Source organism: Glycine max, chromosome 10 (genome assembly GCF_000004515.6).
Source record: "Glycine max cultivar Williams 82 chromosome 10, Glycine_max_v4.0, whole genome shotgun sequence".
In the NCBI taxonomy this organism is placed as follows: Eukaryota; Viridiplantae; Streptophyta; class Magnoliopsida; order Fabales; family Fabaceae; genus Glycine; species Glycine max.
The window spans coordinates 8,847,126-8,860,928 of record NC_038246.2 but is presented as its reverse complement, the minus strand read 5'-3'; the positions used below and the strand labels follow the sequence as shown (position 1 = coordinate 8,860,928).

The 13,803-nt window shown below is 32.0% G+C and overlaps 2 protein-coding genes across 2 annotated transcripts; one reads left to right on the top strand and one right to left on the bottom strand.

Moving 5' to 3' along the window:
- Positions 1–295: 295 nt before the first annotated feature.
- Positions 296–1,381, top strand: LOC100815702 (NDR1/HIN1-like protein 10). Its single transcript, XM_003537055.5, has one exon. It carries the CDS (start codon positions 458–460, stop codon positions 1,190–1,192), a length of 735 nt encoding a protein of 244 aa, XP_003537103.1. The 5' UTR covers positions 296–457; the 3' UTR covers positions 1,193–1,381.
- An 8,573-nt stretch (positions 1,382–9,954) lies between these two features.
- Positions 9,955–11,088, bottom strand: LOC102666352 (uncharacterized). Its single transcript, XM_006588802.4, has one exon. The coding sequence runs from the start codon at positions 10,779–10,781 to the stop codon at positions 10,245–10,247; it is 537 nt and encodes a 178-aa protein (XP_006588865.1). The 5' UTR covers positions 10,782–11,088; the 3' UTR covers positions 9,955–10,244.
- Between the last annotated feature and the right edge of the window lie 2,715 nt (positions 11,089–13,803).

Sequence of the window (13,803 nt, the reverse complement as noted above, 5' to 3'; positions counted from 1 at the left end):
AAAAGTTCAATTTTATAAGAAAAAATTATAGATTTTCTTTGTTTTTTTAATAAATAAAGAAAAATAAATTTTTTGGACACAAATATTATTTCTACCCTATTTTTCTTAAACCAAACAACAAAACTTATATCTTCATTTTTACTTTATTTCACCATTTTTAAATTATTTATTCTATTTTTCTGTATTCTATTTCTCTCCTTAAAGCCAACAGAACAAAAAAGTAATTTCATTTTCCGTTTGAACTTCGTGGTCTGCATCACTATCATAGTATCACCCATTCACGCTACGCACTCTTCCTCACTAATATAAACCCACACTCCACTCACCACGTTTCACTGTACTCAGCACAAAGAAACTTCCCTTCAAAAAAAAAAGTTACCCTCTCTCTCTCTCTCTCTCTCTCACACATTTATTAACCTCAACGTTCCCAAATTTTGAAACAAACCAGCTCGCAACAATGTCCCATCTAAACGGCGCCTACTACGGCCCCGCCGTTCCCCCGCCGAAATCCTACCACCGTCCCTCCCACGGCGGCGGCGGCCGCGACGGCTGCTGCTGCGGCTGCCTGAGCTGCTTCTGTGGCTGCATCTTCGACTGCATCCTCGGCCTAATCTGCAAGATCCTGACCACAATCATCATAATCCTGGCAGTTCTCGCTTTTCTGTTCTGGTTTATCGTGCGCCCCAACGTGATCAAATTCCACGTCACAGACGCCTCCCTCACGCGCTTCGACTACACCACCAACAACACTCTCCACTATGACCTCACTCTCAACGTGTCGATCCGCAACCCGAACCGCAGGGTCGGCGTCTACTACGATCAAATCGAAGCGCTCGCGCTGTACGAGGATGTTTTGTTCGGGAACCTGACATTGGGTTCTTTCTACCAGCACCACAAGAACACCACCTTCGTGAGTCCCATTTTCAAGGGCCAGCGCGTGACTCCACTCGCCAAGGTCCAGGTTTCGGAGTTTGACAAGGAAAAGGGTTCTGGGGTTTACACCATAGATTTGAAGCTCTTCATGACGGTTCGGTTCAAGTTCTTGCTGTTCAAGAGTGGGAGTTTGAAGCCCAAGATTCGGTGTGCGTTGCACGTGCCACTGAAATCGCGTAACGCAACAACCTCTCCGGACGCTGCGTTTCAACCCACTGAGTGCGATTGGGATTACGGGAAAAAGTGGTGGATCCATTAGATTCATTATCCCGGGCTTCTTTTTTTTTTTTTTATATTCCTTGCGAAATTTCTTGCTTTATTGTTGATTTTTGTTAGGTGGTGTATATCTTGATGACATTTGTTCCCTGATTGAAACGTTAATTTTACTTTTGATATATATGTTATGAATTTCTTTTTAATATATATATGTAGCGTTAATTTTACTTTTGATACTATGTGTAATTTTGATTTTATCTATTTTTTATTGCTTAAAATTTTGAAATTTATTTTTTTAAAATGTTCAAATTAAGTTGTTACATTAATTTTTAATGGATTTTAATGTGAAATGTGACATTTGAGTTGCGATATGAACACGCCAAAGTGATTTTGAAAGGAATAAATTTATACAATCATGATACTTTGGGTAACAAATTTGCGTATTTAACTAGAGTTTAATAAATTAATAACTATTGATATAAATGATAGTATCCTTTAATTAAGTGATCTGAATCTTTATTGAAAGAATGAACAATCCAAATCACACCGCCAAGATAGGTAAAGTTATGAAAGACACCCTGTGAATCTTTGCAAAGCCCCACCAATATAGAATGAATCTTTGGCCAAACTAATAATTTTTTTTTTGTTTATTTTTTCTCCTTAATCTACTAAAAAAATCAATGATACCAATCGTCGAGAATAGGAAGATGAATCGTGAATAGTAAAAAATAACCAAAACAATTTAGTTTCTTGGAACACCACTTTGATCATGCTTAACTGAGAGATTCGGAGCGAGAGAGAAAAGATAAGCTTGACAAAAAGTTGACTCATAGTTTTCCTAGCAACCAAAAATTCAGATGTTGTATTGTTCATCTTTAGTTCACTTGTGTTGTCCATGATGCCCAAAGGACCAAATTCATTAAAAAGAAAAAAGGAAACAAAAGCCATGGGGGCAAAACCAAACCCAAATAGGATAAAGCAAAACATAACCTAAACCTGAGAAAATATTGCCTTGTAGATTTACTTGACTTCTCACATTATTAAGGTGTACTTGACATTGAAGGTAACCTCTTCATACTATTACACTTTTGATAATAATTATGTCTTGTGTTTGGCATGGGTGTTGTTTTGCATATCTATAAATTGTGTTTCATATTCAGCCGTGAGCCTGTGAGTAAGTATCTAACTTAAGTGCAATATGTCTAGATGAAGTGGTTATGCTTAGTAGCAATGAAGTACGGATTCTCATACCAACACTGGACATTGATGTTGTGACACGCATTATATTAAGTAAGATTATTATCATTCAAAAGAAAATTTCACAAAAACAAAAATTTTGTCTCTTTAAAAAATAATCTAAAAACAAACTTGTTAATATATTTAATAAAGAACCTCACCTTAAAAAGTACAAAGATAAATCATAATTGAAAAGATAAATAAAAAACTATTAATCTTAATCTATCTAAGTTATTCTTCTTCCTTCGTGATTATCATCATTGAAAATGACAACTTCTAATCCTGGTTCATCAAGGGATAAATTAACGACTTTAAGAATTTCATTCTTATCAAGTCATCCAAACTCATCTTGTGCAATGTCCCATATTTTAATTTCTTCTTGATGATATTGTAGGGAATTTCTTGAAAGAAAACGAAGATTACTATGAACAAATACTTGATCCTCTACCGATGAGGTGTCATCTTGTTTCTTTTGATTGAATGAATGAAAGAGTAAGTACTCTAGTTTCTTTCATAGCATGATGGTGAACAAGGTTGCTCTAGTAACTTAAGATTAATCTTTTGAAGTGTTGGTGCATGAGCATCATGAACTAGCCACCAAAATTTTACCTCCATTAGACTTCTATCCCTTAAAGAGTCAATATCATCAAAATCTTTTCTTCTACTAGAAAAGTTTGCAAACTCTACATTCACTTGCCTTCTTTCACTATTATCATCAAAATACCTTTAAAAGCATTTCAGTCTTTCATGAGTAAGTTATCCATATTGGAGTTGAAGAATTTTATTTGAATCTTCACTTAGTCATTCATGACTATAATATCTATAATAAAAAAATGATTATAAATTAATATAACATAGAAACGTATGGAAAAAATAGACTTTACAAATGAAAGAATATAATGTATCACCTTGGGTTTAAAGAATGAGCTAAACAATGAAGAGGTGAGTTATTGTTAGTCCAATGGTCAATTAATATTTTATGTACTACCTTATCAAAGGTAGATTCTTCACCCTCTCACATTCTTTTATGTCGATATATGACCTTCTTCACATTTTCAATCATTGAGTCCCACATTTCATACACCAAATGAAGACAAGCTGCATCTGTAACTGTTTTTCTAAGAACATCATAGATAGGAGTAGTGAAAGAAAGTATACAATCAACCTTGTCCCACCAAATGTCATCCAAAATTGTCTCTTTCACAAATTTTTCCTTGTTAATATCATCTTCCTTATAAGAAGACCATTGCTCACTAATAACTATCTCTTGAAATCCTTTTTTCAAATGTTTAAACCTCTTTAGCATCACTATGGTGGAAGCAAATCTTATGGGAGCAAGAGCTAGCAACTTCAATCAATGTGTTGAATGAATTGAACATTGATAGTCTCATAGAATAACCCATGATAAAATTTCTAACATACATGGCATCGTCGGTAATATGTGTGATCCGACAACATTCTTCATAAACCTCATTATTTTTTTTGTGTTCTTGGCTGCACATATATTTTTCAATGCAAGATTTAAGGTGTGCATAACACAAGGAGTCCAATAGATGGAAGGAAACTCAGCCTCTATGATCAAACCTGCTGCCTTACATACACGTCATTATCGTTAACAATTTGTACTACATTCTAGTGACCAACCTCCATAATTACATCCCTCACTTATTCAGCTATGAAATCCCTATCTTTTACCTCAACAGAACAATTTAAGGCCTTTAAAAACATCGGTCCACTCTCAATCACAACCATGAAATTGATAAGAGGTATTCTCTGAGGATCACTCCACCCATCATTTACAATGCTCACACCTTTTTCTTTCCATGTATTTTTTATTGGTTGTAATAGGTTCTCTACATGTCTTCTTTCATTTGCAAATAAGGTAGTTCTCAACTTATTGTAACCTGGAGGTTGATACCTAAATATACAATTATTGTTGGCAGCAAAAGAGAATGTCTTTCTATAGTGAGGATTCCTTGCTAAATAAAATGGTAGTCCTGAATAATAAAACATTTTGGCAATTTCATAATTAAAGATCTCTCTAGCTTGCATATTAAAAGAACCTTCAAGAGTCTTTCTCTTTTTTGGATCAACATTGGTTGTCTCTTGGTTAGACACCAAAGATAAAAAGACAATTTTTTTTTTGGCCTCTCTATTCTTAATGCAGCCTCATTATGCATCTTTGTAAGTTTCGCAAGCCTTGAAGGAGTTATCTTCTGACAACTTCTAACTTCTCTTCCTATAATTTTTAACAAGTGTGCCCTTACTCCAGTGTAAGACCCATTAAAAACTATTTCACAGAAACTGCATCTAACTTCAAAATTTTCATCGTCTACACTTAGACCTTTAATCTTTGAAACATAATTCCATAAAGGTTTGGTGTCATCACATTGTTCTTTAACTTGATTAGAAGTACTCATATATATAATTAATCAATATAATAAAATAAAATAAATAAGAACACAATGACCAATTTAAAAACAAAAAACTATGAATGATTAGCTGTTATATTTAAAAACTATTAGCAAAATAGGATATAAAATTAAAAACCAGAAAGTATTAAATGTATTAGTAGGTAAGAAAGTAAAGAAAAAAATATTAAACTAAAAATTCTTATGAGCCTACGAAAGATGAAGAAAAAATTATAAAAATTGAAAAGTAAAGAAGAGGTTTCAGAGGTGTAAACCTTACAAAGTTACAATGCACCCAGCCAAAGCCAAAACAATAAGTCAGAGGTTAGCAGCCACAAACGCAACAAACAACAAGTCAGAGTTAGCAATCATAAATGCTATGAAGGTCATAAGTTGAACAAACGACGACAACAACAAATTCAAAGTAGTAACGACTAGATATGAACGAGGGAACCAGTGAAGACGTACGTGAATGAAGTAGTGATAAGACTGATGTAAAGATGAAATGTTGTTATTCTAATTTGATTTAATCTAAACTCTAATATGTTATTATAATTTAAAATATAATGTTTTATCTTTAAGATTTTAAGAAAAATAGGAAACGTAAATGACATGAAGAGGAAGTGTGAAGAGCAAATAATAAAAAATCTAATCTATTATTATAATTTAGAATCTAATATTTTATCTTTTAAGATTTAAAAAAATATGATTTTGAAAAAAATAACAAATCGTGTTGTGTGTGTTGGCTTACGATGTCCAGAATAGTGTTGAAGGTTTTTAATAAAAAAAGTTGGTTACGCTGAATGCTTGTCAACATGTGTCTGGTACGTATCCGTATCATGATGTGTCAGAAATAAAAACACCGCTATTTGGAGCCGTGTCTGTGCTTCCCCGTTCAGTAGTATTTGATTAAGTGCAATATGTCTAGATGGAGTGGTTATCTCTCTTCATAGTGATTTGAGACAGGCAATATGAATCGGAAAGTTACTCAATGCCCAATGTTGAAATAAGTGACTTAGTCCCACATTGTAGAATAATGAAGTGGCAATAGTTGTGATAAGTAGATAACATTGATTGCTATTTTATTCGATTTCCTCCTTCTGCCTCTAGCTTTGTTTGGCTAATTGCTAATTTGATTGATTTGATATTTTCATTTCTGTTCTATCATTTATTCATTTTCTTTGTTTAAAGTTAAAAAAAACCGCGTGTTGGTATTTATTTGGATTGTTTCTGGTTGATAGGATTGAGTGGATTACTTTGATGCATGGCTATATACAATAGATCCTTGGTACTGTCGACTGCGTTTTAAAAGGTCATGGAGCTTTTTGAACTTACTTTCTAATGAATGAATGCATGACAAGAAGGATCAAGGGTGCTAATCTGAATATGTAACTTCACCAAATATCAATTGACATGTATTTTTCTTATAAAACTAGTCTGACTTTTTCAGCATTTCCTGTACTTCCGTTTACATATTCAACACATTTGCTTAATGGCTACAGTGTATTTGTATTATGGCATGTCTACTACAAATTTTAACTATTTTCTCCAAATGTGGGTGTCTCTCAAATATTGTTATTTAACATAAAAGAAGTCTAAAAATAAAACTGTTATGCTCTTTTAGTGCATCCCCTTGTTATGTACTACATACTGATTTTTATATCCTAATTTTTTATGCAAACAGATAGTCAAAATAGTTGATCATGATGATTTTCTAGCTTCATGGAGGCTGAGTGTTTGACCCTTCCACCTGCTGCCTCCGCTAATGAGTTAATACCTTACACTAAAAGAAAAAAGCGTTCTAGTTTGGGATCACTTCACTATAGACTCTAAATCAGAAAATAAGAGAGCTAAATGTAACCATTGTCAAAGCTCAATCAAGTACGATAATGGGACAAGTTCTATGCTAGCTCATTCAAAGCTATGCCATAATGCAGGACAAGTTTCAACTTCAACAACAGAAAATGTGGAAGTTCTTCCCCTTCATTGGTCAAATTTGACCAAGAGAGAGGCCCATATCTGTTTGTTGAAATGCTGTTAAGAAGTGAGCCCTTACAGGTGCCTACGTTGCTTAGTTACAGTGCACTTGGTGCCTGCAAATATGGATTCTGAGTTTTATGTTTTTTATACAATAAACTCATATGGGCCTCAAGAAAAGAAGAATTTGGAAAATAATTATTGTTTACTTGTTAAGTATGTTACATTTTGTGATTAAATGTACTTATAGGATGGACCGGTGTGTTGTGTGCACCTATGCTCTCACTTGCATATATATTGTTTAACTTGTTATTAACTGCATGAGCGTGTTGTCAGTTGTGCCTTTGAAAATTGAATATCCTTGTCTGTTTATTTGCAGTCTTATGCAGTAAACATGAAAGGACAACAATTGTGTGGGTGCATACTTGCATAATCCTTCTTTTGCTTAATATCAAGTCATAAGGAAATTTTTTTGTGAATTGTGGATTAGATCGTAGTACAAATAATATGAAACCAGTGCATAAACAAATTATTATAAGTAACAAATTCTTATTAGCACGCCTTTAATATTAATAAAAATTTATTGAAACATATAAAAATTATTATAAGTCTCTTTTTTTATTTTATTATGTGTGTACCGTGATATAATAAAAAGTTAAAATAAAATTTATTGAAAATGTCTATTATATTGAAAGCATAAAAAAAATGAATAGTTACATAAAAATGTTGATTATTTACTCTTTTTAAGTAGTTTAAATTGTGTGAACATACAATGAAAAACACCCTTTAATAATAAATGTTGCTGCTGATATTGTGAATTTAATAAATTTTGATTTAGATAATTAATTAAAGATAAAAGTATTGATTTAATTTGATACAGAAATTAGTTAAATAACTGTTTATATAACTATAATTGGTTATATAATCACCGGTTATATAACCCGTCTTTAAGAATAATAACAAGTTATATCCAACTAGGGTTATACAAAATTGGTTATAATTATGATTATAATAGTTATATGTAATCTAGTTATTAATTTGTTGGGGCTATAGTTGTGAGAATAACTAAATTATGAGGATCCTTAATTTTTACCAATTTAGGATCATTAGGACATTTAAATAATAATTCCTTAGAAGTTAATATCACATCATTATAATACATAATGACAATTACTTTCTTCATCTTCAATCTAATAAAGTGAAAGATTCAATGCAATGCGTTAAGATCTCTTAGATCAATCATATTTATTATCATCTTGTATTATATGCTCGTAAGTCAATTATCAACAACGATCAATTTTACACTAGAAAAAAAATAGATAGATTAAATTGCATCGAGTTCTACAAGGACATTGTTGCCAGACCATCATAAACATAATTGTTAAATCATAATATAAAACATTAAAGTTAACTTTTAAAAAACACATTTAAAAAAAATCATAATTCCATTAATTGAGGTGAAATCAAATAACACAACATATACACATTACCTTTGTGTTACCTCCCATGTACAACAAAATCATGTTTTTGTTATATAATTAAGGGGGTGAAAAAAATACTTTCATTGTATACTTTTTTCACCTTTTTTGCAATTTATTAGGGGACAATTTTGGGATATGACTAAAGTACACTTACGTGGCTAGTGCCATTAACAAAACTGAAAGTGCCAACAGCGATACCTTAAAAATCAGGGTTAAGAAGCCCATAAAGGATGAGGGTGAGGCCCAATTACTCGCAGCTATTGGAAAGCATTAACCCCGATCCTTTAAATCGAAAACAGATGTCGTTTAAAACAAAAGTAAAAAAAAAAAAAAAGTTTTAAACTAAAAACAAAAACCAAAAGAAGGAAAAGATAAAAGTGTCTGATGCTAAAGTGCAAGGAATGGATCGAGAGAGAAAGAAAAAGCACGAAGGACGTGACCGTTCATTGGTGTCACTTTTAACTCAAAATTCAGCAAAATAGTGGCACAGATAAAAGAAATAGTTGCAGTTTTATTCCTCATATAGTGATTGTTAATTTTGGTTTTCTTAGGGCAACTTTAACGTTGATTCTTGGCAAAGGATCTTAGGTTCAACATCTCAAAATGTGAAGATCTAGCACTAGAGCAACAATCAAGGTCTTCGTGATGTAGATCGGTTCTTCTGGAAAACCCTGAAGATTTGCATATTTAAAAAAAAAAAACATTTCCTAATCTCTCTCCCTAACGGCATTCTGAGGAACCAACAAATAGATCAACAATGAGGGAGAAGAACGGAGAGGGGGAAGAAGGAAACAGAACAACAGAAGAACCAACCAAGAACAACAACAGGGAGGCATGGCGGAGGTAGACGCGGTGGCCCTCGTCGGCGATGGCTCCACCGGCAAGATCTGGTCTCCCTGAGTAGATCTGAAACATAGTGGGAGGGCAGAGAAGGAAGGTGGGGCGGAGAGGAAAGGGAAAGGGAAGAGTAGGAGATGGAGAGGCTACGGAGGAGGGTGGGGCCGATGCAGGAGGAGGGCGGCGGCAGCAACAGAAGAAGAAGAAGCAGAGGAGGAGGCGTAAGAGAAGCAGAGTGATTTGGGAAAAGAATGGAAGTTGAAGGAGAGTAGAAGTGCGTGGGTGCCACGGAGAGAAGAAGATTGGAAAATATGAGAGGTGATGAGAAAGAGAAATAAAATATTTAAGGGTATAATGTGAGATTTATTAAAATTTATCTAGTATCTCAAAAAAAAAAATCTTTAATTTTACGTGATAATATGAAATTCACTCAAAAGTGATCTAAATCTTAATATAGGATCTTCCGATATAGATGCTCTTATATTTTAAATATCTCACTTGGGTCTTTCAAATTTTATCCTATTTATAATCAAATGCTGGTACCTTAATTTCACCCAATATTTGAGATGTATCAGCTAAAAAATGTACTCCACCAGTTAAAAAAAGAGAAAACAAAATTGAAGGATTCAAACTACTACGTAATTAAAACCATAACAACCAAAATCTCAAGCGATACAGGAGAATTAAAAATGTAATAAAGCCTATAATTAAATGAATCAGAAAAAAAAAAATGAAGAACGTACTAAACGGCTAAGTCCGCACGCATTTAATTTACAGAGAAAATAATATGGTAGTAGTAAAAAATTTTAACATCCACGGTTCTCTCCTCTCCTACGAGTTGCTTTGAATTTGTTGAAAAATAATGACTGCTGCTGGTAATAATATTAATCAATGATGACCCCGAAATTCAAACACACTTCAGTAGTAGTAGTAGTAGTAAGCACTTTAATTTCCTATTTTGCACAAACTTTCCCTTCCTCTTCCAAGCATTGGATCCATTAATTCATTCCTGATCCAAAAATCTAAGTCTAATATAATCTAATTTAATCTAAATCTAACACAATCTTAACATTCTAAAATTTCAATGTTAATAGCAATACCTTTTCATTACATAGGAATAGGAGTGTAGGTGATAGTAACAGTGTAAAACGACTCATCCATTACCGTCGTTTGAATCTTTACGACACTCTTCACGACTCGGCGAAGCGTAGGGTGTGTAGTACGGAGGCGAAGCACACGGCGTCGAAAACGGCGTCGTCGTTTCGTCCAGCAACAACAACTCCTCAACCGCGACCACAACCTCGTCTACCACCGCCACGCGCTCATTATCCAAACACGCACGCGCACTTTTCTTACACTCCTCGGACAAACCGTTACCGTTATCGGACTCAACCTCTTCTCTCTCTTCCTCTTTGATCGTGAACAGCATCCTGGAGGGACCGTTACCGTTAAGACACTGCTGCCACTTCATCACGTGCTGTTCGAGTTCGAGCTCCACGTCATCATCGTTACTCGGAGAAGACGAGGTAGAAGAACACTGGAGCGAAGCCTCTTGCGGCTCCACGCGCACACGCGGACGGAGCCTCTGACGGCGTTGCCACAGCACGTACACGATCTCCGCGAACAGGGCCACCAGAGTAACGGCCGTTATAGTCATTATCGCGGTTCCGAGCTTGCTCAGACCCATCATCTTCGTACCTAAAAGAAAATAATAAAAAAATATAAATACAAACAGCACGACAACGTTGTTGTTGCTTTTGTGCGAGCGGTGGTGGTTCTTGGGGCTTTGTCGTTTGTTTCCTTCCTCCCGAAACGGAAGAAAAAAAAAACAAAAGGGTGAAATGGGAAATGGTGGTTTTTTTAAGAGAAATCGGAAAAGAAAAAGAAAAATGAAAAAGGGGAAAGAGAAGGTGGATAGATGGCCTGCCTTGTATGGAGTTTGCTGGTGAGGTTTAAAGGTGGCAGATGGATAGTTGGACAGAAAACGATGTTTTTTTTTTCCTCGGAAATGTGGGTGTTATTATTGCGGTGCGGCACTTTAAGTTTTTTTAGTAGAAAAAAAATTGAATTTATAATTTGGTGTAATGAAAGGAATGTTGTAAAAATTGGACTGGTAGTTCAACGGGAAAAAGAATACTGGTTTATGAATTAGGACAGAATTTGTATATAATTTTGTAGGTGTTGTTTACACTGTTTTATTTTTTAAAAAAAAATTGAAGTTTTAGTTCAGTAATTTGTATAAGTTTTAAATGTAAGCAATTTTTTTGAAATGAAATTTTAGTTTTATTGAAAAAAAATACAAATAACACCTATAAATTAATTGTCGTAATTTATATGAATAAAAAGATTATAATTATTAAGAACTCAATAGGTTCCACTAAAATTCATCAAGAAGGAATGCACCACTGTTGAGTTCTTACGCTTTCATTTCAAAAACCTAATTAATCTGATTACTACATAGATGAAGTCAATAAGAAATATGATTATATGAACCATAAAAAATTATCAATTTAGCACGAGAATACCAATTACAATTTTTTTTTTATCAATCATTGTTACTGATTAATTGGTTAGTTTTTATTCATGAGAGAAATTTAAACTTAAGTTTTTTTCTCTCATTTCAACTACCAAGGAAATCTTATAATTTTAATACGTTAGTCACATAGTCTCATGGATAATTATAAAATCAAATCTTTCTGAATGATATAAAAGAAATGATTTCTTCTATTAATTGAATATATATATTTTTTGGAAATAAAACAACAATTACAAAAAAAATATTCCTATTGGTTAAACTGTGATCAAACAACAAGTAATTAATTTTTTTTATTATGAATAACAATAAGTTTACTAATTTTTAGTACTACTTTATAATTTATATTTAATATAATTTTAAATTATTTCATAGTATAATTTTATATTAATAAATAAGATATAGAAATTAAATTCAAATTTAAGTGCGTATTTACATCAAGTATAGTACTTTTTCAATTTTGTAATTTGAGTGATAAATATTTGCATGAAAGATTAATATTTTAATTTGAGTTAAAAATAATATTAAAAATGTTTAAAAAGATATACATAGGTTTAATCCAATACTTTGAGTCTTTGTAATATATTACTATAATTACAATGAAAGTTTTATTTTAGTAACTTGTGTGTATTTATATCGACATGCTGAGATGAAAACTCAAAGTTTATTATAGACAAGGATCACTATAAATAACACAACCTTTTTTTTTTTAGTAATGAAAGGAAAACTAACTATGAGAGAGTGTAGCTTAGTTTCATTGTGAGTGGTTTTGCCAAAAAAAGAAGTTCGTGATGATGGATGATAATGACCCACAACAGCATCTCAGTGTTTCCCTTTCCTAGTAATGTGGGAATGGGACCACGGACAACGAGCATGCCCGGTTTGAATGCCGGTGACCAATGATTATCCTTGTTAGACATGTATCAAAGAAAGAAAAACAATTTAAATTAAAAAAAACAATTTGGTTAACAAAGGATAGTGGTTCACCATCATAACTATGTTTTCTCTTCAATGAATTGTTGCACACCACACACTAAAAGATATATATACACTTCAACAATTTTATGTTTTGATTTTTTTTTATATAATAAGTAGTTGTAGGTGGTGATAAATAAATAAATAAACTTTCTTTATAAATTAAAATTAACATATGAACTTAATTTTTATTGAACTTCTCTCATTTAACTTTTTAAAAACTGTTTTTTTTACCATATTACTGTTAGGATTATTTTTATTAACTTTCTTGATGATTAATCTCTGATAAGAAACTTAATTGATTATTTCCTTTATTAATGTCTCTTTTTCTAATCACATTTTTTCATTAATAAAACTTAAAAAAAAAACCTTGCTTAAAAAAATTAAACTCAATTCAACTCGAACAACCACATTGAATTTTAAAAGCTTTTGACTTATATATAATTTAATTTTAATTTATGAGAAAAACTTAATTCATTTTATATTCTTATTTTCTTCTTCTATAAATACTTATTAAGAAGTTTATAAAAAAATAGTCTTTAACTAATTTATATTTGTTATATTTGAAATATGCTTATACTTTCTTGCTTTATTACTACATTTAATTAATTCGTTAAATTTGGTCGATGAACTAACCCATAATATATATTTGTCTTCTCATTTTTAATTAATTTCACATTAATTTTGTTTTTGTATGAGATAAATAAATAAAAATATGTAACATAATCATAATTTTAAATCAAATGGATCTATCAAACTAAACAAAGTTATTTTGAGCTTTAATCGAATTAAGTTCGAGCTAAAAATTAAGTAAGATGCATATCAAACTCAAGTCGATCTTCAAACCAAATCAATTCTTATATAGTTGACTTGGACTCATTTCTACCATCAACATTAATCTAGAATGTAAGCATTTAATACATTTTATTATTCTTGTGGAATTTATTTATTTTATATCCTTATTTTTTTAAAAAAAATATAATAATTTATAACAAAATAACTTTTAAAATATTTTACAAATAAAATAAGGTTTTAATATAGACTTAATTTCACTTTTGATCTTCCAACTATCGCAATGGTAATATTTTGGTCCTATAGGTTATAATTGTGCAAATTGGATTTTGTGGGTATCATAATTGTGTGATTTTGGTCCTTTTATCAATTTTCATTAAATATTTAATAAATTTCACTGATGTGACACTAG